At 38.6% G+C, this 27,489-nt stretch overlaps 2 protein-coding genes and 1 long non-coding RNA gene across 4 annotated transcripts; 1 reads left to right on the forward strand and 2 right to left on the reverse strand.

Moving 5' to 3' along the window:
• Positions 1–333: 333 nt before the first annotated feature.
• On the reverse strand, positions 334–21,179 carry LOC131324504 (isoleucine--tRNA ligase, chloroplastic/mitochondrial). 2 transcript variants are annotated; one of them, XM_058356483.1, is made up of 22 exons: positions 20,973–21,179; positions 19,496–19,646; positions 19,159–19,313; positions 18,976–19,077; positions 16,717–16,786; positions 15,710–15,822; positions 14,708–14,776; positions 14,312–14,419; positions 12,848–12,998; positions 11,326–11,557; positions 10,854–11,140; positions 10,597–10,733; positions 10,014–10,161; positions 9,550–9,681; positions 7,897–8,025; positions 6,981–7,108; positions 6,736–6,900; positions 6,310–6,435; positions 5,572–5,645; positions 2,481–2,730; positions 1,587–1,766; positions 334–866 (listed from the first exon to the last, which is right to left on the reverse strand). In XM_058356483.1, exons 1-22 carry the CDS (start codon positions 21,069–21,071, stop codon positions 624–626), a joined length of 3,249 nt encoding a protein of 1,082 aa, XP_058212466.1. In that variant the 5' UTR covers positions 21,072–21,179; the 3' UTR covers positions 334–623. The 2 variants fall into 2 exon arrangements, with proteins under 2 accessions (XP_058212466.1, XP_058212467.1); XM_058356484.1 differs by having other exon boundaries at positions 19,159–19,302; positions 20,973–21,112.
• Positions 21,180–21,814: 635 nt separating this feature from the next.
• On the forward strand, positions 21,815–24,733 carry LOC131324506 (uncharacterized). The gene is made up of 6 exons (XR_009199372.1): positions 21,815–21,934; positions 22,504–22,563; positions 22,708–22,870; positions 22,946–23,360; positions 23,621–23,706; positions 24,598–24,733. It is a non-coding gene; the product is annotated as an uncharacterized LOC131324506 (long non-coding RNA).
• LOC131324505 (uncharacterized) lies at positions 24,684–25,205 on the reverse strand. The gene is made up of 2 exons (XM_058356485.1): positions 25,001–25,205; positions 24,684–24,905 (listed from the first exon to the last, which is right to left on the reverse strand). The coding sequence occupies exons 1-2, from the start codon at positions 25,199–25,201 to the stop codon at positions 24,729–24,731; spliced, it is 378 nt and encodes a 125-aa protein (XP_058212468.1). The 5' UTR covers positions 25,202–25,205; the 3' UTR covers positions 24,684–24,728.
• Positions 25,206–27,489: the final 2,284 nt, after the last annotated feature.

Below are 27,489 nucleotides of genomic sequence, written 5' to 3' on the forward strand. Positions count from 1 at the left end.
ATAATTTCACAAGAAGATGATACAAAAGAAGTCCATATCACTTTATTATTCGTCTTGTTTATCGACTGAATTTGATAGTTCGCGACAGGAACCATCTCTTTTTTCTTTTTTGAAAATAAAGAAATAAATAAGAAGAGAAACCTCTAATTACAAAATGAGAGAATTGATTTTGGCTCCCCATAATTGGATAACCGCTCCAAAGTGTCTTTTGATATTCAAAATACACGTAGCACAATAATCAAAGCATACTAAAAGATCAATTTTAGAGTGCGATTATTCAAAAGTGGAGTGCCAAAATCGTTTCCCAATAAGAAAAAGAGGTAAGCAAAACAATTCTACAGTAACTTCATTCTTTCGTTGCTTTCGTTAAATAATCATATGCCCGAAGAAAAAAACTTGGAAGAAGAATGTACATGCGTACAACAAATAGATCAGCTTTCCCTTCCATCCTGAGATATTCTCTCCGGTATATTCTATCTATAATGACGAATTACTACCAATAATCAGAATTTGAAACCTATAAAATCAAACGCGACAAAAATTGGTTCAACGATCCTTGTTTCAATGAAACAGCTTTTGGCTTACGGAGCTTCTAACCCGGTATTCTTTAACATTGTCAAGTCTCAACTAACTGCTACCAAAGCTGGAATTGGTTGATCACCTACAACATTGTAACAGCGGGTGCAAAGGGTGGGGTGCTCCGAAAAGGAACCAACTTGAAGAGAGTAATTCCAGCATCTTTCACATTTTGAGCCCTCTGCACGGGACACTCCAATCCAGATTTTCTTCTTTCCTTGAATGAGGTACTCTCCACGGTATGGAATGTCCCTGGTCTGTACACTCTCCAAAGATGAAAGGATCTGTACCTGCAGATCACCATTCGATTGAGTCACATTAGAAATTTGCTACTTGTTTTCGTGTAATAACACGGTGCTACTTGTATAATCACGACAAACCCAAAAATGTTTCGCTATTTGAAGGTAGAAAGAAAATATTTTCGGGACCACTACCACTAGACACAATCACTACCACCCATCACCATCTATACCGTAGCCACTGGCACCATCATTTTCAGGGAATGCTCCAAAACAAATACTTCATAGAGTTTCCAAGCACGTGAGATGAAAAGTTGTACCAATTTTGTATCGTGCTATGCCCAAGGTTGCTACTGCTTGGGTCGACGCAATGCTACAATGGAAACTAATGGGAACTATGTTGAAGAGGAATAATACAGTTCTGGTTCCTAAAAATATTTCACAGAATTTATATTTAAGTAGGACAAGACACCATTACAAATCAAATCAGTCGCGAAGTCATAAAAATGTACTAACGATAACAGATTAAACCTATTTTATGTTAAACATATTTTGAGATGTCCACTGTTGGTCATTGAGACAGACCAGGGACCATAAGGGCTACTGGTTACATATTACTATTTTGCTTTGCGAATTGGTCACCAGAATCTTTACTTGTGTTTTACAGAAAAAGATACTTGCAAACGCCAGCGTAATAGTATTACTGACAGCGAGTTGGGCGAAGTCACCAAGAAAACACAGGATAAATTCATTTACTGAAAGGGCAAATACCTGAGATGTTATGAATATCCGGTGCAAAGTGTCGGCATCATTTTTGGCTGCACTCATTTCATTCAATCTTGCAGCGAGGCTGTCATCCAAGGTGTGAAGATAGACCTTTGCTTCCAAACTTGAACCAATCAACTTCTCAGTACGAGCAACCTCCAGGACTTTATTCACCTCGGTTCGCAGCTGGTCAAATTTACAGAAGAAACATCGTCAGCAATTGAAAAGTCCACATCCGTAATGCAAACCTTATAACCTAAACTAATAAACTTCCACACGAGCAATACTATCTTCATGATACCCGGTAACCTTGTGAAGTCAAATTTAGAACCAGGAAAAAAAATTGATGGTTAGCCAGTAAGACTACTTGGGAAAAAGTGACATTCTTTCTCTCTTTTGCTTAGCAAGGAGATGAGGGTGGTCTCAAGCTTAGGCATTGGAAACCCAGGCTGTGACACAATACTGATCTGAACAGCATCTATCAACTAACTGGAAGGTTTTTCTTTCTTTTCTTTTTTTGAAGATAACTAGATGGTAATATATAATACCATAACGTGCACATCAAGATCCAGATTCAAAAAGAGATTATATGGAATATCCATTAGTTTTTTGGCATGATTATCTCCTAATTACGATAGTTCTCCGAGATGAGGAGCAATACAAAGGCTTGTTTCACTAAGCGACTTCAGAGCTTTCTGGGTCTGTGAAGAAGCAATGCGAAAACAACAATAAAGATTTTTGCCGGAAGGCATACCCTTCCTGTCAAAATAGAACTATATGCATTATCTCATCCATAACTGAAACGAGAGTTTTCATTTTCAAATCAATCATACATTGGATTTGCAAAAAGAGTTATTTTAGCTTATTTGGTTATCTACTGTTGATAGACAAAGAACTTACCTCAAGAATATTTTCCCAAAAGTTAATTTCTTCGTCAGGGAAAGCAAGCCATCTTTCATTTAATGCTGGCCATCTTGATTCAAAAACAAATTTGGGAATAGAACCATCTTCAGTAGTATACTGGAAAGGAAGATGCTGCCAAACATCCTCGGCCAAATGAGGTAGTATTGGAGCAATTACCCTTGCAATGGAAAGCAGATGTGCAGCAAGAACTGTTTGACAACTTCTCCTTGTAAAACTTGTAGAGCCCCTGGCAAATAAATGCATATATAAAAATCGAATCCCTAAAAACAACTCTTTGGGTGGCATGAAATTAATGCTATAGTACTGCTACAGTTACTCGTGAATCATGATCGATACGCTAGAGTATGCACAAAGGTACTGCTGCAGTAATAACCATATTAAGGTCTCTCTCTCCAGATTTAGGTGGTGGGGGTACCAATGATGTTTGAAATCGGATGGAGTTGTCTCTGCTCATCAAGAGTTGTTGTATGTGATACTTGTGTGTCTCTGCTCAACTAAAAAGAGTTGTCGTATGCGATACTCATGTGTCCTTACTTGATACTCATGTGTCCTTACTTTGAATGGAAATCCAATGGTTAGACTTAAGACCACCGCAGCTCATATACGCAATGCACTTAAAATCATGGGGTGAAGCCGTGAAGATAAAGTTTAACCTTGCTACAAGGGGCGCTAAGTAACCAGCCAATTAGAGGTGTCAAATGGGCCGTGCCGGCACGGCACGACACGGGGCAGCACGGCACGTCACAGGCACGGTATTGGCCTGGCACGGCACGACACAGCACGATTGTAGTGGGCCCGGGGCACGGCACGGGCACGGAAGTGGGCGGCACAGCACGGGCACGGCATGAAAGTTGGCCTGGCACGGCACGGCATGACACGGTCGTAGACGGGCACGGGCACGAAAAGTGGACAGGAACGGCACGGCACGGCACGGTTCTAGCAAGGCACGGGCACGGGCACGGGCACGGGAAAAAAAATTAAATAAGCCAAATGGCTTTTTTTTTTTTAAATTTTAAAAAAATTAAACAATTTCTATTCGGTAAAAAATATTTGTTTACCTTTTTTTAAAGGTAAACAACTAAGATATTTAATTTTTTTTTAAAAAACAATTTATTAAAAAATCATGTTTTTAAAAAATTATTTTTTCACTTTTAAAAAACTATCAAATTTTATTCGGTAAAAATATTTGTTTTGTTTTTGTGAGTAAAATTAAATAGGCTGTGGACCTTTGGTTTGCAAATTTAACATTACAATACAAGATAACAAGTAAAATTAAAAATATTTATCAAAATATTTATGGTGCAAGAGTAATTTAATATGAAAGGAAACGTGCAAAAGTCATTATTTACCCCAAATCTAACAAGAAATAAAAAAAAAAAGTGTCAAACAAAAAAGAAAAAAAATACATAGTAGAAATAAGGGAAAAAAAAATATAAATAAGGGTTAGCTGGACAGCCTGGACTAGGACAATAGAACCATTTGTAATATGTTATTTTTTTAATTGTTAAATTTTACTTCATTAAGACCAAGAATTTCTTTTTAATTAGGGGTTGTAATATGTTATTTTTTTAGTTAAATTTTTTTGGCGTGCCATGGTATATGAAAATGCAGCGTCCGTTGTTATTTTTCTTTTTTCATTGTGAATTGTCCTCTCCTTTTTCTCTTCTGCAAGTTACAGAGTGATTATGATATTCTGAGACCGAGTGTGAACCTTTGGCCTAACATAATTCTTGTGCACTAGCAGGAGTGTAAAACGGTAAAAGCTTTTTTAAGAAAACACCTCAAACTATTCAAATGTGCGACAATAAGAATTGAAAGCGCAACTGCAGATTGATTGAGCCCTTTACCAAACTCGCTTGTATACTAACCAAAAAGTTGTCTGAGATTTATTAAGTAGGAAGCTGGAAAAGCGAGGAAAAAGAGGGGACGTTCAAAGAAAAAAAAGGAAAAAGAAGGGGCAACCGAAGTTGAATAGCAACTTCGCTCTCTCTCTCTCTCTCAAACACACACACTCATCCCTTGTTTTTTATGAGGATGCAGTAAATGCAAGGATTTCTCTATCCTTGCCCAATGTCGCTGAGTTTCCAATATGCCAAAAAACCAAATGTATACAATGATTGAATGTTTGATGCAAGATTAGTTATGCCTTAAGTCAACCCACACATGTTAGGGCAGACTAAAATGACACGACTTAAAACGGCACGGCACGGCCTGATCCGACACGACACGACACGATTAAGTAAATGGGCCGGCACATCTTGACACGATTGAAAACGGCACGGCACGACATGATTTAAGAACACGGGCCGGCACAACACGATTTAAGAAAACGGACCGGCATGACACAACATGATTGAAAATGGCACGACACGACACGATTTAAGAAAATGGGCCGGCACGACACGACACGATTTCAGAAACGGGCCGGCACGGCACGACACGATCGACAAATGGCACGGCACAGCACGGCACGATTTAAGTAAACGGGCCGGCACGGCACGGCACGATTGACAAACGGCACGGCACAACACGACACGATTTAAGTAAATAAAGTAAACGGGCCGGCACGGCACGAAGCACGGTTAGCACAAAGTTAAAAGTGCCGTGCCATTTGACACCTCTGCAGCCAATAGTCCCTAGAGAATTAGCAAACTTAATTACAAAAAAAATATTCAAGCATTAGGTCCACGAACTATATTCATTAATTGATGTAAAAGCAAACAAATATACTCCACAACATTCCAGAAACAATGTACACATAGGTCATCAAAACTCTCTATAATAAGTGAATGCATGCAACACAAACTGATTTATGATGTGGGGATAAGCATATAGCTAATATTGCACAGGCCTTAGGATATTGAAAAATAGGGTGTCCCATACTAGGTTGGCAACCGAGAATCATAAAATACTAAACAAAGTAAACTACTTGGCAAATGGAGTGTGCATTCATTGACCTTCAATATTGAACCTAGTTCCTACAGAAAAAAATGCAGAGTAATAGCTGGATGGGAAAAAGGAATCAGGTAAGGAACGTTTAGTTCTTTTATGAGGTCAAATAACATACCCGACATAAAGTCGATCTTTGGCAGCATCAAAGTAAAAATTTGATAGATCAACAATCACAAATCGTTGAATGGTCTGAAAAGGGGAAAAGCAAAGGGTTTAGTTACCACGAAAGAGCATTTAAACTGATTTCAAGATCTCAAGATAAATTAACTCCAACTGTAATAAAATAAAGGAATGAATTAAGCAATAACCATGGACAAAAAATAACTAATCTTTATCAGTCCCGAAAGTGCAAAAGAAGTTATAAAAAGAGATGCAACTACAAGAACACAAAGTTAGATCTTGGGTGTTCTGGTTTGAAAGAGTGTTATGCATCACTATATGTGATTCTGATTGATAAATGTCAAAAAACACAAACAATCTAAGGATGGCTTAGGCTAAAAAGGCTTGAGGATCACGAGTTCACAAAACAACTTCAGTTGCCTAATGTTGAATTTAGGCTCACTACAAGTCAGTATGAGGTCACGAACTCTTGGAGGTAAACTACGCCTTCTAATGTCAAGTAGTTAATCTTCACTTACATAACCCATGTGAAGAATGAAACACTAAAAGATGTCATCACAGTACGGGAGCCATGTTTATGGAAAAATAAAGTTCTGCAGTCATTTGACATGGTCCATATATCATTCACTTGAGAGTGAATGTATGGAAAGAGACACAGGGGGAAGTACCACAGCGATTAAAAGAGATTGGTGGTTTTGTGGGGTTCTCATAAAGTGATACCATACCAGCATACCTGGAATATTTTGGAGAACTGATAATTTTCATAGCTTTCGTTAATGTTCTTTACAACATTTTCAAGTTGAAATAGAGCATGCTGATCAATCACGGGAAGATCGCTATAAGGAACAGCATTATCAGCCTGCAAACAAAAGACACAGACTGTTAAACAAAGCTACAACAAAAGATCAAAATCAAAATCTCTTATATAACAGTGCCAACTGAGATGCAGTAAAGAATGTCATATGAAGAGCAACAGACAAAAGGAGAAACCAAATGCAATGTGAGCCGTTGTTTCTGTGCGTGAGCAGGATTGCCTCAAGAACATACGCCAAAAGAATCAAAGGGCCAACAAGGAGAAAAAATAGACTCTTTTTTCATAGAATAGACGGCATGAAGCCATGAACCCAATGGCTATGGTTACAAAAAATCATGGACATACCTCCCAATCGTGAAGATTTGCCAAAAGAAATCTCAATGTTCCTCGCAGCTTCCTGTATATGTCAGACATCTGACGAAGAACTTGAGAGCCAATCATCACATCGCCGGTATAATCCACACTCGAAACCCAGAGCCTCAGGACATCAGCTCCATAGGAAGGTGCTTCCTGTCAAGACAAAATCGTAACCCCATTGAACATGTAACAACTGAGAAGATGAATCGTAATATGTTCAACCTGTGACTAACCCCTGGTTTATTCCCCCCTCCAATCACAGTAGCTGGGTCTACAACATTCCCCAAAGATTTGCTCATCTTTAAACCTCTCTCATCGAGTACAAATCCATGCGTTATCACACCAGAATATGGAGCCTTCCCTGAAAAATGGTCCAACGTGTCAACAGAAAAACATGTGGCAGCTTATTATTTTAATAATAGAATAACAACCGCTTCCAGTATGAAAGATAAATACATGCCTTACTGAATAATTTTTCTCAAAACTAAGTAAATTTAAATGCCTTCTTGCTATTCGCTAATCAATCATTACAAATGGAGCATGGATAAGTGCAACAAAGCACCAAGTTTTCATATTCCAAAGATATGCAGGTAACAAAAAAATGTAAGTGCTCAGAAGAACAACATTTGAAACCTTCCAAGCCATGGAATTCCACCTGTTTCTAATAATTGCTAAGCAAAGCTTTCAGAGAAAAAGGAGGCCAACACAAAAACCAAATGATTGATCAACTTAACAAATCTCAGATTCCAATATCTTTTCCCTTCCCTTTCATGCCACATCATAAACAATTTGTTCTCATTCTTCTCGCCAATGAAACCTTTCTCAAATGACCCAGGCCTCTAAATAGTACCATGCACGCCAACAATGCTAGATTTTCACTTTCCTTTAATAAAAACAAAACAACATTCTAGTTTGGCCCGTCTTTTCCCACCCAAGATACGCCACATAAAGTGTAAGAAAGAAAATACTAGAACTGTGATCGATGAAGGCAAAAAATTAAATTGTGCATAGTAATCTGGCAAAATGCTAAATGCGTTGAGTTTGGTTTTGTTGTGTGGTTGCAGAAACAATATAAAAGGAGAATGATCTAATGTTCCACAACAGTAAATTGCACTTGGGCAATAAAAAGCATATTCAGATGTACATTACCTTTTGTAGCAATACTTGTTAATAAAGAACTCTGGAACCACCCGCGATGTTGATCTGTACCTTCAAGATATAAATCTGCAGGAAAACTAAGTCCGCTTCTTTTCGCCAACACAGCAGCCCAAGAAGAGCCTAAACTAGATCATGAGCTATTAGTCAGTTTGGTGAGCGGACATTTTTTAAATGAAACTACAGACTGCAGTTTCAATGTAAAAAGCATCAAAAGCTAAACACCAATGTTACTACGCTTCATTAATGACTATGGCTTGATATCTAATAAAGTAATGACAGATATGACTGCAGGATTGTAAGATGCAAGAGATGTCATATGGAAAAGAATGCACCTTATACAATCTATGTGCAGCTTGCTGCAACCAGGTTAAAAAAAACCCTAAAAATGAAGTAACTTCCGTTAAAGAGGATTCATCAAACGTCCTCTTGTTATACAGAGACAGCATGGAACATCAAAGCACTAGGGTTTCTAACAAGCTGTTTCCTGAGCTGTCACCCAACAGCCACGAAGTCCTTTTCGCTTGGTAGATTTTGAACATAAGGAAACATAATAACCCGCTTAATTGAAGCATCAAAAAGCACATGATAACAGAAATCCAACTAAAGATTTTAAGCTGCAATTTGGTGTGAAATTTTCATGCTGCTCTACAACATCTTGATGTGCCTTTTGGTGCTCATCCTATTCGTTGTTGCAATCTACTATTCTCCAGATTCCACAACAAAGTTGTTCAAAAATGTTTTTTTAACCCCTTGATTGTAGGGAATTTTTCTGATGATCACATCGACTCACCTTCCAACCTTAATGACCCGCAGAGAGAAACTCAAAACTACAGGTCAATGCATGTGCATATGTAAAAAACTAAGTTGAGAGAGAATTATTCAAGCAAAAAGAAAGTAGCAATTCCTTTTGAACCTTCCGACCCATTTCTTCTATGTGCTTGGTTCCCAGATGGAGATTTTTGGAACTTCCAAAGTTAGGGGAAGAAAAGAAAAGTAAACATTTCAAAATTGATTACATTTTACACCATCATCATTCTTAAATGAGGAAACAAGAAAAACTTGGCAAATTACCAGAGAGCAAACAATTACTAGAAAAAATCTCACTACAGTTTCTGAAAGGGATTCAAATTTATTTTCCAATATATATCTGCATCTCCCTCGATGTAAAAGAATTAAACCAAAACATCCCAACAAACTCAAAAAGTGTTCATAAAAGCTTAGCCAGTTGCCTTTCTGATGCCTTTAAGTATCTATATTTGTAGACTAAATATAAGGGAAACAACAAAGAAAGATACGTGCAAAAGGATTTTCTCTGCATATTAAACAAAATAAAAGGCAAACAAACAGAAAGGTAAATAACATAGGGTTTTTCACAAAAAAAGGTGAAACCCAGATGAGAAGCATTTGCTCCATTGGAACAACAGCCGTCGGGCCTGAGAACGAAGTAGTGGCTATACATTCGATCATGTGCAGAATTCCCTTCTCATTACTGTACATGGATTTTGAATTCCTCCCAACTGAAGAGGAACAACTTAAAAGTGCTATATCTTAAAAGGATGCCAGTGAACAAAATTCAGAAGTACCAACAACATCCGTGTTTTAGCAATATCGAACAAAATTATGTCCAACGTTAAATATTGATACCTGAATCAAACCAAACATCCATTGTATCAGTTCCCTTTTCGTACTCCGGTGCTTTATGACGATAAACATCAGGAAGTAAATCCTCCACGCTCATGTACCACCAGGCGTCGCTACCCTTCTGAGAAATTATAGCTGCCAAAACAAAACAATCAATAGTGCAACAAACCAAAATTTAGATGCAAAATTTTAGTAGCTTGATATAAACTCTGAGACTACAATAATCAGGAGAAGGGAGACAAGTAATGACTACAATAGCATACCAAAGATGCCGACAAATGGGAAAAAAAGAGAAAATAAAGAATTTCTACATGAGATGCGGAATAACATTGTTGACAGATTTTATTAACTAAGTGACCATCATATTAGAGTCAGCCTACACAGATTATTACCTACGATACCAAAATGTAAATCGGAGAAGGAAAAAAAAAAACAGAAAGCAATGACCTGTTTTACGAGGTCCTTACACTTAATATGGTCAACAGTCTCTTCATTCAGGAGAGGTTCTCTTGATTCCACGTGATAAAAGACTGGAATAGGGACACCCCATGTTCTTTGCCGTGAAATACACCAGTCAGAGCGGCTAGAAGTCATTGCAGAAATTCTGTTTTCGGCCTGAAAAGAGTATGCAATTTGGAGAACATCATCAGACAAAGAAAATGATATATTTTTAAGATGAACATTAAAAAAAACACCTCATAGAAGTGGATTACAGGCTTCCGTGTAACTTTGATCCCTTAGCAATACAATCACTTTTTTTTATAAAGAAAAGAAGTCAGGTACCCCATAACCATAAGCATCCATGACCCATAGTTCAACATGCTAATATAGATTAGGGTTCAGAAAGCAGCTATTTCTAGTTCTATTCATTTAATGGATCAACACAGTGCACAAATACGCCAATAACTTCTTCCAATATCCTCTCAACAGAATTACAAATTGCTATGGCATGGTCTGATTCATTGACGGGTTGATGTAGGACTTCAATATAGGGTTGCTCATTGTCACATACAAGTATACCATGATTTGCTGCTATAGAGGACCTAATACCTGAGATGGAACCCACTTTACTTTGCTTATTGCGTCCATTGCAGCCTCCTTAAATCCTTCTACAGATGCGAACCATTGCTCAGTGGCCCTAAAAATCGTAGGCTTCTTCGTTCGCCAATCATATGGATACTTGTGTTCTGCAGGAGAGGAATTGTGTAACCTATTATACCACCATGCCTAACTCATACTACTCTCAAAATAAAATAAAAAAGAGATAGTTTCATGAATTTGGGATAAAATGAGATAAGAGAACTTACTATATGGTTCTACCATGATAAGTGATGTGTATTGATCCAAATACTCAATTACAGCAACATTACCATCCCCAAGTACATCAAGCCCACTAAACCTTCCTGCTTCTTCAGTAAACTTTCCATCATCATCTACAGGGGAGAGTAGGGGCAAACCATATTTCAAGCCAGTCACATAATCTTCCTGCCCGTGACCCGGAGCTGTATGGACTAGTCCCGTTCCAGACTCTGTCGTAATATAGTCACCCCCCAGGACAACCGGACATTCTCTGCTCTCTATTGGATGAATATACCTGAAGCCAAATTTGAAATATACAGGTTAGACAAATGTCATACGAAAAATTCCAAAGATCTGACTTTCTGATGTAAGTATAGACATGGAAATTATATGAACTAGAGTGAAAAATAGAACAAAATTTTGAATGGCATGACTCCCTAACAATATAATACAGTCGAAGTTTATATTTATTGACTTAACTTGTAGTTTTCAAGATCTGAACCTAGTAGTGTTTTCTTCACAACAAGCTTTGCACCCCATTTTTCTTCTAATGTTGACAAAAGGTCTGATGCTATGATAAGGAAAGGCTTCTTCTGCTCCTTCAAAACATTGCCGAGCCTCTTCTTTCCATCTCCAGGCGTTGTTGAAACATCTCCCAAGAGTTCATGTACCTCAACGACAGCATATTGAAGCTTAGGATTCACCACAACAGCTGAGCATGAAAAAGGAATATATAGTACATGTGTGAGAATTTATAAGGGAAAAAGTGGGAGATAGAGATGTGAATGCTTTTTGCCACCGCAGGGAACTGTTGCTGAGGTAAAAAGACATGTTAGAGGACTAGCAGCAAGTAAGTTTCTGCCATACGCCATGTCGTATATAGTAGTAGTGCATACTATCAGGAAAGAGACCTGAACAAAATTCCGCTGATTTATGATTTTATGGGATGCGGAGATGGTGGATCACCTTCTCATTGATTGCCCGGTAGCTTGGGAGCTTTGGTCCGTGGTGTTTTCTTGGTTTGGTTTAAAATGGGCCATGTCAAGGAATGTCATGGAACTCTTAATTGCTTGGAACAGGGCTAGAGTGGGCAAGAGAAGGAAGCGTGTGTGGGCCATGATCCCTCTTTGCTTGATGTGGACTATATGGCCTGAAAGGAATTCGAGGTGCTTTGAAGGGGTTGAAAAGCCTTTATTTAGAATCAAAAGTTTTGTGGTTAGTAGTTTGTATAGTTGGGACAAGGGAGAATGTAATCCCTCTATTGATCAATTTTTAGATTGGTTTGAGCTTTTTTTGTTAAATAGGGGTGGTGTATAGGGCCTTTTTGTGTTGGTGGCCTTTTTTGTATACGGGTGGCATTCCCTTAATGCCATGTTTCTAATATAATTACTTACTTATCTATACCATACACTATGACACCATTATTTCTTGTTTGATAAGCAACATGAACGACATTATTATTTCCTGCCAAGTCAGGATTCAATTTTCTTGGAACTGAGGGTGGATGCAATTTTCTATGGCTTAAATATATGCAGATAAGGGCATGGAGAAAATGCTTAGCTTCCTAGAATTCTGATAAAAGGGATGTGAATACGTAGCACTTGTTCAGGAATCAGGATACAAACTTTATTCATTTCGTCATAATTGTTACAGTTCAACCTCTTTCCCATCTCAAGAAATATTCCCATGGCAGAAGTTACTACTACAGACGACAAAGGATAACTATAAAAGAAAATTTTACTGCAGTAAACTTTACGGGAGATGGCATCATTTGCCACATGAGCACTTATTTAGGCTGTACATAGCCCAAAGATATACCTAGATGGTCCTGCTTTAGACACTGTTTATAAATACAAAGAGAACAATCTGAGTAGGCATAAGGAAGCTGCATATCAAACCTATCTATTCTTTCATTGGAATCGCATTACCTATTACCGTTAACAACAAAAAGGAAGGGTCACCAAGGAGAAAAAGAGAGAACAAAGTGACATCAATCACTTACCAGCATTGGCTGGAATAGTCCAGGGAGTAGTAGTCCAAATGGCCAGGGACAAGTTGGGAAGAAATTCTCCCAATAAGTCACCTGAAGTTGAAGATCTGCTGACTAATCTGAAAATGGCATATATGCTCTTTGAAACATGCCCCTCAGGATACTGCATATAATTTTAAAGAGAATGACTCATATGAATCCTGATCCATTATCTTTTCAAGCATACCATGCAAAACTAGTGAAGAACGTGACTACTGACAAATGATTTTCTCTTTTGAATATTTTCCTTTCTGATGGTTCAAAGTTCAAACCCTACTCACTGGAACAAAATAGAACTAGATAGGAAACTCAAACAAAGCCATGCAAGAACTCACCCACCCTCCTCGTGCCAATCACAATTCTCCTCTTAAAGTTAAGCAAGTGTATGCACACAGGTACGCTCTGAATGCTTCTAATAGGCCAATTTGAAAAGACAAGTATCTCCTGTGTTTTTTTGCTTCGCCGTTCAAAAAAAAAAGTATCTCCTGTGTCAAGTAAGTCCTAAGCAATGGGATCACCATGAAATAGGAATGGTTTGACCCAGCCCACCAAACTCCTACGTCACCCTCAAACCAAAGGAAAATGGACCCATAAAGGAAGTTCCTTCACTGTCTCCAAGAGACGTATGGTCTCTATTTTCATAAAATGTTCTCTGATTCAGCACATTTGGAGAAAGCTGACTAACATCACTTATCAGCTCAACCTTTTTCAGCGACATTCAGTTAGACAACTCTGAGCACATGTATCAGATTCATTGGAAGGGAAGACAACCGCAGGGGCCAATTACCATCACAACAAAAGCTACAAATATCTCAACATTAGGTTCAAAGGCAACCTTACAACTTGTGCTAGTGCATGGAGATGTTAAGGTATGAAGCCTACAGAGAACACCTTTCCAGGCAGTAATCACTGCTTTAGAAGTAAAATATCTTACATAAGCCTATTGGCCACAGGAAACCTTACCATTTGTGCTAGTACAGGCAAGAAGAGATGTTAATGTACAGAGAGCGCCCTCTCCAAACTGACGGCATTGCTTTTAGGCCAAATGACACAATCCCGGCCTTCTGTTTGCTAGTCTTGTACGCGAGGATAAACCAACTTCATCATTTTCATAACTCAGTAAGCTTCTCTGCCGGTTGCCTATCTAAACACGTTAGTTTGAGAACAAGAATGGGTAGGATAGCAGGAGAAGGTTGCTTCTTGACTGGATCCAATCAACAACTCAAACTAGCAAGTAATTAAAATATGAGAAACCTTTTTCCTATTTATTTCTACACCTAAGAAGAGAATGAAGTTTAAATTACAGGCAGTCCCACCCGTTGCTGTAACTGTCAGCTTTGAATCAATTTCCACAGTAAGAAGGGAAAAAATATATATATAAGATACTTTTACACTTAGGTCAGTGGGAGAGAAACAAGAACTTAAAAGGCCTATTACCTCCAACTCAGCCTCTGCAAGAGCAGTTCGTGACGAGGGACTCCAATGGACTGGTTTTCTGCCTCTATAGATATACCCTTGAAGGGCCATCTCACCAAACACTTCAATCTAGTAAAGGGAAGGGTGGAGAAGAAACAATATCCAGGAGATCAACAAATAATTATATCAGCATCAAAAGGATAAAAAAAACAACCTTTTCTATATTCCATGTAAGCTAAAAGGCATCTGCAATATGTTTTTTCGAAAGTGGTTCGACTTGATATTATGCGGAGTAAATATTGAGCAAAATCCCAGAATTAATGGCACAACAAAGCATTACAGTTCATTCTAGAGGAACTTAGATGTACTTTCAACAACCCCAAAAAAAAATTCTTCAGAGAATGTTTAAGTCGCTACCTGAGCAGCCTCGTATTCTGGATCGAGAGTCAGATAAGGATGATCCCAGTCTCCCCAGATCCCGAATCGCTGTTAAAATTAAACATCAAGACTCAATATTCAAGTATGCCCTGAACTAAGCATTAGCGCTGGTTTGCAAGTGAATAGGTGTAATTTTTTGGTGATCACGTAAGCATCTAAGAATTTTGAAATGACTATAGAAGAAATATGGTTTTTAATGGAGGGTGGCCCTAATGCCACAATTACTTTTTTTGGAGCCACGACACCTTTCTGTTATTGACATGTTTGCCCTTGCATGTTAACTCTCTCTCTCTCACATTTGGAAATCATCACAGTTGGCTTAGCGTAGGAGTCTCACACTAACCACTTCTCTCCTCAGCTCAGCTTCCATTTCAATCTCCTTCAAATTCCATGAACGTCCAAATGTCTTACTGAATCTCTGACTTCCAAGCCATTCGACACAAAAATTGAACTTTGAGAGTTCCTCCAATGAGTACTGATTTTTCTTCCCAGCGTTTGGATTACTTCATCAATCAAACTGAAATCACTTAACTCCACCGAATAGTGCAATTTTTGTTCAGAATTTCAATTATCTCGATCATGCAAAGACCTGAGTATTAAGGAAAAACAAAAACGCAGAAGATCGAGCAACATCAAAATGAGGGCTTTTGGAAAATATTCTGAGAGCATAGCAAGAGAACTTGAACGAGTTTTCTAGATTTACGGATGGGATGATGGTGGTGGTCCGGTGGATAAGATTTGTGTGGGCACCAGAGAAGAGAGGAGGAGGAGGAGAGGATTATTTGCTCTGTAAATGAGAGGAAAAGAGTAGAGAGAGAGAGACTCAGATGAGAAAGGAAAGTGCGCTAGTTCAATTAATGGGCAAAACTGTCGAGCAATATCAATTGTCGTGGCAGCAGAAAAATCAGTCGTGGCTTTATCATTAACCTTTAATGGACTACTTTGGTGTTTTAACATGGATAAAGAAAATTCAAGGAAAACCTTAAATGATGCCATTTGTATCTTAACGGTGGCTTTTGCAAACTTGGCTGCCTTTGCTCTCAATTTTAATGGTGTGAGATCCTTTCTAGCATCGTGATCCAATGACTGCATCACTGACATAATTCGAAGCAACAGTCAAATTACTCATCAACAAGAATTAGCAGTTTTCTTTATGTTTAATAGAAAGCTATGCAACTGTTAAAGCATCCAACTCAAATCCAATTGGCCATGAGTGGAGAGGCCGCCCAGGCTCATATACTAGTTTTGGAGGTTATAATTAGCCAATGTGGGACAGGCTTTAACAGCAACTAAACGTTTAATGACTGATAGCAATCTTGAAGGGAAAAGCTCACAAGTCACATCCAATATCAAAAGAGAGCACATGTAAAATACATTGAAGTCATAACTCATAAGTAAGCACAAAGGAACAAAAACAAGCAACCATGTCTAATGCCATAAGCTTCCACAAAAAATGGGTAAATGGTATTATTACAATCATTTCCCAGTCCTCGAGATCAATGAAACATGTCGACAACAGACCATGAATTTAAAGAGGAAACAGAGGTCTACATGATGTAAGCTAAATATCTAATGAACAGTACACTGCTACACTTCTTATTAAGATCCATACACAGCAGTCAATTACTTTTTTAGATGAAACTAAGTCTACTGTTTTCCCTTTCCTGGCAGCTAAAGTGGCCAACATAGATGGGAGGAACTGAGTCGAGATCAAGAAGGGAATGAATGCTTTTTTAAGAATTAAAAGATCGTTCACAAATTGCATCTAAGGGAATGCCACCCGCATATAAACAACAGGACCAAAAACAAATAAGGGCTCCAGAAAATCACAAATTGCTCTACAGAAGGGCTTTCAGTCATTTACACCCATGACCCAACTGCACATAAATTTGCCTTTTTGCAGTTAATTGCTAGCAATAGCATCAACGGATGAGTTCAGATTATACAATACTACCAAAACATAAAGCACGTGTAAACTAAATACTTGCCTTTCAATTCAATTGGTAGGCCATGGCAATCCCAACCAGGCACATAGTGAACCTTATAGTTTTGAAGAAGCTGCGGCAGAAAGAGAGTAAATACAACATAACAAAAGCAAAATCAATAGTGGCGGTACTTCACATATTAAAGTTGAAAAAGTACACAGAAATTATACAACCTTAAGGGTATGTTTGGTTCGATGGAATGGAATTAACAATGAAATGAATTTTTGGTTGGAATGGAATCGGAGCAAATGAGATTGGAATATCAATATCCTTTCCATTCCCAAGTTTGGTTGTACTAAAGAATAGTCATTCTCATCTGCAGTGAAATGGTGTGGCAATAGTAGTTTTTGGAGTGGCAACAGTAATTTTTGGAGAGACAATAGTAATTTCTGGTGTGGCAATAGTAAATTTTGGAGTGGCAATAGTGATTTTCGGAGTGGCAATAGGGAATCTTGGAGTGGCACTAATAATTTTGGTGTGGCAAAGAAATGGAATGACAATTCCTTAGTTTTTTTTAGTGGAATGACAATTCCTTTACTAAGGTGAATAGTGATTCGGGATTCCATTTGGAATAATCATACCATCATTTAATGGTGAACCAAACGTGGGAATAAATATTCCATGGAATGATAATTCCATTCCAACGTTGATTCCATCGAACCAAACACACCCTAAGATTATAACAGTTCCAGATCACCAACTACCCAAAAGTGCTTATTCAATGCATCAGTAACACTATAATATACATCTCTCAAAATAGGCACCACCAATCTGAATTTTAGAGACCATGGATACCAACAAACAAGCTCTTCCAATCCCCAACCTTTCCCACTTGGTTATAGTCAAGCTCCATACCATGCTCTTTGGGTAGAACATAAAAGTTGCTATTACTGAAGGTTGGATAATAAGGCTCCAGAATCAACTCAGCTTCCCTCCACCAACCACAAGGTGTACCAAATTCCCTATTCAGCCTTTTGAGTTTCTTTCTCAGACACTCTAACAATCCCCTATCCGCCAAAACTTTAACTTTTAAGGTTTCCAAAGAGGCTCAACAATTTGGGGCAAATTGCTTCATTTTCTCAAGGCCATCCTATAGTAGGCCAAACAGAGGCATTCTTCCCAACTATATCGAGTTGGAAGTAGTCCTGGTTTATCATAAATACATATAAAGGCCTATTAACTCTCAATAACCCCAGTCTTGAAGATACATCTGAAAGATATGTCCCAAAGCATATAATAACTCTCCTTACAAAAGTAGCCCAACAAAGAAGGCCCCTTATCACTTGCAATCCTAAAAAGAGCCGGACTACCCATCTCTAACTTCCCCTTCCTCCGCCAAAAATGCCACCAAAAACTTTTCCCTTGCTCGATTCCCACCCACCCACCCATTGAGTTTAGCCAGCAAAATCATTGATACCTCTTCTACCTCCCAAAGGCCCGCCACATAAAACAAAATCCTACATTAGTCCTGCCTCCACCATACAGGCAACCATATTTCAACGAGACAACCCCTCCAATAGCAGTCACGAGCGTACACATGCCCCCACAGCCAACTCCTTGGCTATAGGCGTGAAGATGATACGGAGAAAATCACACCATATTATGAAGCTGGGACTTACTAAACTAAGTAGTATTGTGAGCCAAAGAACACAAAAGGAAAGCGGAAAAGGATGATAGTTGAAGGATACAACTAGATCTTGTAATTTGTTAACATATTAAGGCATAATAAAAAGGTGGAATGCTAAGAGTTAATTCCAATCCAAACAGTAGTTCAAGTACTAAGAGCGGAAGCACGCGCTTCATACCTCTTAGATCAATTAAGGCCAATAAAGAATAATGTCTCTACAATATTATCATTTTCCAAGATATCCAAGCTACCCGCAAACTTTATATTTGGTGATATTAGGCCTCAACAGAGACCATGTTACAGTCTGCGATCGGCATCGATCAGATATTCAAACAACAACAGGCTCCATTCTTCATCAGATTAGCCAAATCAAAAGCACCATGGCATCCCTCTATATCGAACCAAAATTCCACGAATACTTGAGACTTGACGTCCAAAAGGATGAAACAAAATGCAAGTACTATAATTATGACATGCATCCATGACATATTTTCTATATCCCTGCTTCAATGTGTTCCAAGATCGGGAGGACATATAAGTTCTGGCATGTCAATGAGACATCAAACTTGACAAGATGAACATAAATAAAAAAGAAACAGCATGAAATTTATGTTGAAAGTACGGAAAAATCACACCTTGTAGCGATTAATAATATCCTTCAAAATCTTGTTCAGAGCATGACCCATGTGCAAATCACCGTTGGCATAAGGAGGGCCATCATGAAGAACGAAATTTCCCTGTCAAATCAATTCACCGTCAATTATATTTACACAACTATAGTTAAACAAATTCAAAGCCAGTCTAGAAAAAAAACTCACCCCATTATTCCTGTCAGAAACTCTCTTGAAAACCTGATTTTCATCCCATAATTTCTGAATCTCGGGCTCCCTTACAGCAGAGTTTGCCCTCATGCCAAATGCCGTCTTAGGCAGATCAACCGTATGTTTGTACCTTCCTTCCTCCTGCTTTGCCCCTGAATAATGGTAAGCACATCAATGAACTACAAGGATAAATTTCCCTCATCGGAGGGAGGTATGACAAGAAAGAAAATAAATTGTCATGAGAAAAACAACAAATAAATCTACAAAAGTTGACACATAATGAGCAACATATATCCCAAATGATGAGCAGTATTGGAAATATGATATTGTATACCTTCAGATGCTTTCTTTGCCGCCATGACAGGTCCACGAGCTCTTCGCTTTGATGAATAATGAAACTCATCACTGGAATAGCTTCTCCTAAAACACAACAAGCTAATAGAGGGGGTCTTCCCAATGGACGAACAAGTTCTCAATAACAGAACCTGAACGCAGATAATACACCATTTCAGCTGCAACTTATTGAGTACTATCAGAAACTTTAATCCATTGAAAATGACAACCAAACTAAATAACCAAAGCCTCAAGCCAAAAAGATTCTTAAAGTAGATCCACTAGCTTATTTTCCTACACAGGGACATGCACAAAAACACACTGAGAGACATATAACAAATGCAGGTATACTCTTAACTCTTGTACTAGTAGGGAGCCCCGAATGAGTTCTCTCTGGTGCCTTTTATGCCCTCCTGATTGCAGTTCACTTTTGGGAAAAAGGGAAGAAGATAATAAAAAGCAACGATGTCAAGTAATTACACCATCATCCATCACTAGACACATCACTTGACTAGAAGAGATATATGAAGTATATAACTGTGAAGGCACCTTCACTTCAATAGCTAGCTAAGTCAAATTTTCTTTCTTTCCTGACACCTCATTGCAACCCGTCCAAATTCGCATCATCTTTCCACTTCAACCCACCAATATACCACATCTAAAGAACTGAAATCCATGTTACCAGAATGTGCAACACCCACAAATTAAGGTGAATTATATAGGCACATTGCAACAATAAGCTCCATAGTGACATTTTAGTCAAGCAATCAGCATTCCAGTGATTTCGTACATACAGTAAAAATTCATCAAGCAGACACATATGCTGTACGCACATAAACACACACCCAAGCGATATCAGCTTATGCAAATTACCGTGGAAGCTGATTTATTCTTAATCAATACAAACTAACACCATTTCTTGGAAAGGTCACGAAATTGACCTAACTAAAATGAAGTTTACAGTGAACTGTTAAACATGTAGTTCCACTGTGCATTATCATCTATACAAAGCAAGTGTAATTACTAAAAACAGAAGAAAGCTCTCTCCTTGATTCTCTCTCCTACATAGCATATTCTCAATAAAGTTTGATTTTTTCTTCTTTTCTACCCGTTGTAGAATACGAAAAACTAAATATTAAAAAAAGATCAAACTTTTTTTTTGTAATACAGGATGTCCTGGCTAGTTTGCGCGCATTTCAGACTAATCCTTGCCACCCCTCCCACAACTGTTTCACACGCTTGCGCATGGGGATGAGGTGACCCCAAGAGTTGCAGGCAAGGCGAATCCAACCCCTTAGAGGAAGCAAGCCCCTAAGTCACAGGCAAAAACCACGAGGCCAATCCCTCGGGGTTATCAAACTTTATTTCGTGTACAAACTTTTCTTTACCAACTTCTTTACAGGTTTTCACATCTACCGCGCAAGTACGTACTTTATAAGTGTGTATATATAAATTCATGTAAAAATGTTAATATATACCTTATGCGAAGAAGATTGCATCGCCATTTGAGCTCTGATGGGATTAGTGGTGAGCAAAGTTGCGGCGCCGAAGGTTTTAAGAATGGATTTGGCTTCCATCCATTTTCACTATCGTTTGGGAGGAAGATAGAGATTTTGTGGATAAATGAACTGAAAACCTGAGACTCTGTTTCTGCGAACCGGAGAGGTAACACAAAATTGGAATTTGCACGAAAGGTCCTCTGCAAATAATACTAAAAATTCTAATTCTCACAGGGCCTGTAAACGAGCCGAGTCGAGTTTTGTTGAGCTCGAGCTCAGCTTATTTACTAGACGAGCCAAAAGTTTGAAATTCAAGCTCGACTCGAATCTTAAGAGCCGAGTTGAATCATTTAATAAACGAGCCAACTCTTAATGAGCCGAGTTTTTGTCGAACAAGTCGAACTCGGCTCGTTTAGTAAATGAGTTAAAAACTCGAGCTAAGCTCGTTGCCAAGCCAAATTGAGTCTTAATGAGCCGAACCAAGCCAAACTCGCGAGTTGCTCGATTCTTTTACTGTCCTATCTGCAATATTATTTTACTCCTACTTAAACTGCAAAACGTAAAAAAAAAAAAAAAAAATTTGCGATAATTTGTCAGCCGTATTTGCAGCCCAAAAAGGAAATCAGTCCAGTCCAAACATATGAGCCCAATTCCACAGCAGAAGACGAACAAATTAGCCCAACTATATTTTATATTAAATTTTGAAGCCCAAAATGGAGACATTGGCCCAGCCCACAAACACCCATACTATAAGTAATTGTACTATTCTTTCTACCGTTCTACGCGGGCTCTCTCTCTCTCTCTCTCTCTCTCTCTCTCTCTCTCTCTCTCTCTCTCTCTCTCCTGCATGCAGCGCTGCTGCTCCTCCGACTCCGACGAAGATCTCTTCCTCCTCCTCTGTTACGCCAGACCTACTTCACATCTCTCTTCTTCCAAAGCAGGTACAGTCGTACTCGACCCTTCTTCTTCTTCTTCCTCAACTTAGATGTGCAGACAGTGGAGAACAGAGTTTTTACGGATATTAGAGCTTGCATAAGCTCTTGGAGAAGGGTTAAGAAGACAGGGGTCAATAGTGCCACCTGTGCTATTTGGCGCCTTGCAAATAGGATTTTTGATTCGTGAAGCTTAGCTGTTGATAAGTTTGATTGTTTTCCATGATTGTATAGTTGCCGCGGTCTGTTTGGACTTGCAAAAGATGTTCTTTTGTAGTTAGCTTGTGGTTTATTGGTCATAGGGATATGCCCCTCTGACTTCGTTTTTTCCTTTTTGGTTCAATAAAATTTTCAATTACCCAAAAAAAAAAAAACTTAGAGATGACTCTCATTGTTCCAACATGTCCGATTTTCAACTGTCTCACCCGGTACATATCCCGCACCCAGGTTCGCCCAAAAACAGGGGTGTATCTTAGGGACTCTCCTTGGCTTAAACTGCGGACCATAGTTTTAGCTTCACAGTATGTAATACTACTATTTTGATACTGCATTCTAACAATGGTGACAATTGCTCGCAGTTTGCAGCCATGCCGAGGTCCAAGGTTCAGAAGGCAGATGACGACGACATGGATCCAACAGTAAACCCTTTTTTTTTTTTATACTACTTGATACTTGATAAGTGCCGAACTTAATACTTCAAATTGATTTTCAGGCTCCCGTAGGATATATCATAGGTCTATACTCTTTAGTTTCTTGAACTTTATGCATCATTTTTCCTGCAGCAATACTTCGAAAATAGGGTGAAAACCCTTGGAGCTCTGAAGAGTTTGGAATTAATCCCTATCCTCACAAATTCCATGTTTCAATGTCCATCCCTGAATATATAGAGTACTATAAAGGCCTAACTAATGAGGAGTCTTGACGACGTTGAAGTATCTTTGGCTGGTAATTTATATTTAAGAATTTGATTCACATGTAGGGTATTTTCTCTCAATCTCTCTCACACTCCTCTATTGCCAGGGAGAATCATGAACAAGTGATCTTGTTCAGCAAACTTGTTCTTTTATGATTTACATGGTAATGGTGCCAAAGTCCAAGTTATGGCCAGAGTCCAAGATATGACCAATGCAAGTTATTTAATCCTTATAATTGATTGTGATAAAAGAAATTCTGGGCTAAGTTTGTTTGGAGCAGACACGCTTGAGTCCTGACTAAATTGAGCTTATATACTCTGGCCCGATAATGTAAAGTTCGATTTATGCCCTCTCAACCTCGTACCCTACTTGTTTGCGAGGATTGGCCATGACTGCATTTGTCTGATCCGAGTCAGGCATCCATGTTTACATGCTTAAATGCAGTGGATGACAATCAATTGGATATGCACGCCATTTTGAATCTTTTGATGAGTTGTCCTAATTCTACTGGGTTTTATCTGGTATAGTGTTTTTTATTTTCTATTTCAATAGGTTCGTGTAGTATTTTTTGTTGGTTTTTCTTGCGAGTCGGTAGTTATAATTATCTGGTTTATACAGCCATGAATGTAGGTTTTTTCCCCTTCAAATCAACACCACCTTGTGATAGTCCTAACACACAAACTTCTATTTGAAACCAACCCTTATGTCTTCACTCTGATGTTTACTTGTAAACTTTACAATTTTTGTTTTTCAAGACATCAGTAATTGTCCATCATTGCAGGGTTTCAGAATTGGATAAAGCTGAATTTTCCAAGCTCCACTCAGGTGTGAAGCGTGGAGATGTTGTTGGTGTTATTGGGTATCCAGGTTTGGAATTTTGCTGGCTCCTATAATAGTCAATAACTGTCTAAGTTCACCAATACCTTTTGCCTGTCCGTCGTTTGTAGAATAGGACTAAATTGATGAGAATAGCTTGTTACTAGAAGAAATCTGCTTTATGAAATCTCTTCAACATTCCATCTGGATTACAAAAGCTACAAATCTGCTTGACCCCTTTGACAGGCCATTTCTTCCAAAAGCTAGAAAAAAAAAAAAAGTTCCTCAATTACTGTTTATGTCAACACCTACTGTTATTTTCCTGCTCTTTCTACTGCCATTTAGGCGGTCAAAGGAGGGAACTCATCTTCATTCTTAAGTTGCAATGCCTTCTTTGCAACCCTGAAAACCAAAAACCATATACCGAGCTTTAGACAATCAAACTGGAAAGAAAGAGAAACCTCAACTTCTGAATCTAAGAAGCACTGAGAAGGACACAACTAGGACATTTGGACATGCCATTCTTCCAAAAATAAGGATACGCAGTCATAGGTACTCATATCATGTGTATCTAATAAACTCATATAGAAATAAAACAAACTCTGCATTTAAATTAGCATGACAAAAAAAACCCAAATACTGCTGTCCAAAAAAAAAAAAACCAAAAAACAATGGCTAAGCAAGTGTTAACCAACTAAGCATCCTAATATGTTCCTAATGTGTCCTACCATGTCACCTGTGTGTCCGTCTAGAAAAAACATAACGAAAAACTTGAACAATATTTAAGCCTGGCTGGAGCGTGTCATGTCATGTCCGTGTTTCATATGTGTCACCGGTTAAATGTGTTTGTGCTTCTAGGCCTTAAAACACTTTCGGATACAATAAATTACCCTACCTTTGTTCATTATTTCCAACTTCTGTTTTTGAACTCTTCACCTTCAGAACGAGGCTTGGAGTGGAGCCCCAACTGTAACATTTCTCCAAAGCCGTCAGGCTAAGTTGTTCCGACAGTTGCCCAAGAGATCCAAATTCAAGTTTATTAGATGAAATGCAGAACTCTTCATCATTGGAGTTTAATCCAGACTTCCCACCACGTGGAACCTCACAGGCCACTTCCTCAGATGACTTCTTCTCTGGCTAGGTAGGACCACTGCCATTGATACGAGTATGTCTCTGGACCTGACAGTGATTGGCCGCTGCCTGCTTCTTTCCCCTCCCTGTGGCGACCTCTCCCTGCATGAACAACCATTCTGCAGATTTCATGTGTAAGATCACTGATAATGTGAAACTGTGGATAAAAACTGGCACATGGCCTAAAATCGCAACAAGTTTGACAAGACAATACCAGTTCTGATTTGGGAAAAAATGTGCCAGTTCCACGCACTTTTCGATTTTCTTCCAATCTCAAACAATTGAATGGTTTGCTATCGGTCATGGAATTATAAGTTGATCCCAAGACAACACCATTTGTGATCATATGAGAACCCTGCTTAATTGGCATGGATTGACGAACAGTATTCCATGGCCTTTTGTAAGGGAATGTCATAGCATTGGGCAATATAGGGGCATATAACCATGGCAACACTGACCATATAGCAAACTCCTGATGTGACTGTCATAATCCCCACTAAGACTGGGCTTCCAGCAATATCAATTGAATCACTTCGTACATGAACGGACTGCTCTACTGGCGCCAAATTGTTCTCTATGTGTCCCATACATGGATCAGAACCCGTCTTCTCATCTACAACAATCCATGAATCGAAACCCATCTTCTCATCCAGCCATTCTTCACAGAACATCTCATTTTCCAACTTCCCATTCTCCACGGACGATCCAGATAGAGAGAATTTAGGTGGATAGCAACATATATCAGAAAGAGAATCGCTTAAGTCACAATTTGATGGTGAACAATCAGAAGTATCACTTATGATTCTTGAACTGACTTCTCCATCTAGGTGAGATCCTGAAACAGAACTCCCATCCGTTGAGCAGGCCATTTTTGACACCACCTTCATAGAATCGTCTTTCGTTGAGGATCTATATAGCTCACTATTTCCAAGCCTCGTATATTATTGTCCAAATCTAGTTCCGCTAAGTTCAGTTGAACCTATTCTTAAAAGGAAGGGGTTAATGAGGATAAATCACTAGATTTTTGTAAATGTTGCTCCAAAGTGTTTGAAAAGAACTTCTTGATCTCATCAGCAATTCTCGCTCTGGGTAGAAGAAGGATTTGACCAAGCTTCTGGGCCCCATATTTGAAAGCACCACGGATTCGGTAGAAATTACCTGGCCCATGTTCAATATATGACCATAGAAGGAATATACACCCATGCTACGTTAGATATTATCATGATCGGGTGCTTTCTGGGAATCTGGATGTACTTCACAAATCAATAAAAAAACTTCTTTTTCGTTTATATACAATTTTTGGAGAGCAGAAACTAGAAAGTAGGAAACATGTTCTAATGCCGCACAAAAAGATTCTGAGAGCAGAGGCGAGGTCAATGGTAAGTGCTCTTACAGCGATGATAGAGTTTAAGGTGGTATTTTTTCTAATGCCATCAGCAGTGGGCGTGGTCTAGTGAGGTTGTGCTGGTTGTGGTAGTGATAAATGTGGTGATGAGTGGACATGGTAGTAAAAGCATTATCTTCTTCATGCGTGCAGATCCAAAATTTAGCAAATAGATATTTACTTTATAACAGCATAGTTTTTTTGCTGGTATACAAAGACTTGAATGGTGCATTCAAGAAACTTCTTCAGTTTTTCTTTCTGATTATATATTTTGTTTCCAGTTTTTGCTTCAGAGAATACCACAAGGCTCATAGATGACCATCTACCAAATCAGACTTCTGTAGCAATACCTTCTTCATAGACTGAAGACTATCTTCTCATTCTTTCCTATACTTCATAATTTTCTATGCATCGAATGAAATACAAGAATGCCATCCAAAGAGCCCATATAAAGAAGTCTAGCTTACCCGGACCAATTTCTCGACAACCATTCATTCTTTGAAGTTTTTGGGGAGGGTGTGGGGGAGTTGTTTTTGTTGGGAACAAGTGCTTGGTGAGCAGAGTTGTGTTTTATACGTTTTCTTTCCGTGTTAGATAGTCAGAGATCATTGTGAAACAACTTTCCGAAGAATATTGTTGCTTTGAATTGCTCTATCAGTTTATAAATTTCATATAAATGCAAACTTGAACATATTTGGTCATTTTAATAGCTAAAATCATAAGCTTATAGACAGCGTTGAGAATATTAATAATAAACATACCCTCTCTCTAGCAGCTCAAGCTTTTAAATTAGTTAACGGTAGGTCCTGTGTTCCAACCTCACCGCTTTTCTAAATTTTTGGAAGGAGGGCTTGACCATCCCTTTTGAAAGTAAAATATATCTTGTATTCTTCAATGAGCTGGTTAAAAGACACTATGTAACTGGTAAGGAGTGGCTACTAAAGCAAGAATGAACCTCTGCATCCATAAAATTTGGTGGAAATTGAAAGATTGTTTGTTCTTTGCATCCATAGAAACTTAGTCCATCGTCTCTTTCTTTTGTTGGGTCAGTACTTATTGCTGTTAGGGGTGTCCATGACTAGATGCTGCACTGGATACAATTCAAACCTTTCAATAGAGCTTAGTACTACTTGTGTGCTTTTTCCTAATGCCTTTCACCCCTTTTTTTAGGAAGAACTAAAACGGGAGAGCTGAGCATTTTGCCCATGATTATTCATGCCATTGTCCCATTGTCTTCATATTATGCCAAGGAAAAAAGCTGGTCCTGGTGTGGAAATTGCTAATGTAAGTTTGAGCAAATTTTGTTTTCTAACAGATCC

Source organism: Rhododendron vialii, chromosome 4a (genome assembly GCF_030253575.1).
Source record: "Rhododendron vialii isolate Sample 1 chromosome 4a, ASM3025357v1".
Classification (NCBI taxonomy): domain Eukaryota; kingdom Viridiplantae; phylum Streptophyta; class Magnoliopsida; order Ericales; family Ericaceae; genus Rhododendron; species Rhododendron vialii.

Excerpts from the sequence above, each read along its gene's own strand:
- LOC131324505 (XM_058356485.1), bottom strand. The coding sequence starts at position 25,201 with ATGACATTCCCTTACAAAAGGCCATGGAATACTGTTCGTCAATCCATG. Across the intron at positions 24,906-25,000 it reads TTTTTCCCAAATCAGAACTG|AATGGTTGTTCATGCAGGGA; the intron begins GTATTGTCTTGT and ends TGAAATCTGCAG.
- LOC131324504 (XM_058356483.1), bottom strand. The coding sequence starts at position 21,071 with ATGGAAGCCAAATCCATTCTTAAAACCTTCGGCGCCGCAACTTTGCTC. Across the intron at positions 7,109-7,896 it reads AACAAGTATTGCTACAAAAG|GGAAGGCTCCATATTCTGGT; the intron begins GTAATGTACATC and ends ACCATTTTTCAG. Across the intron at positions 6,901-6,980 it reads GAGGGGGGAATAAACCAGGG|GAAGCACCTTCCTATGGAGC; the intron begins GTTAGTCACAGG and ends TTGTCTTGACAG.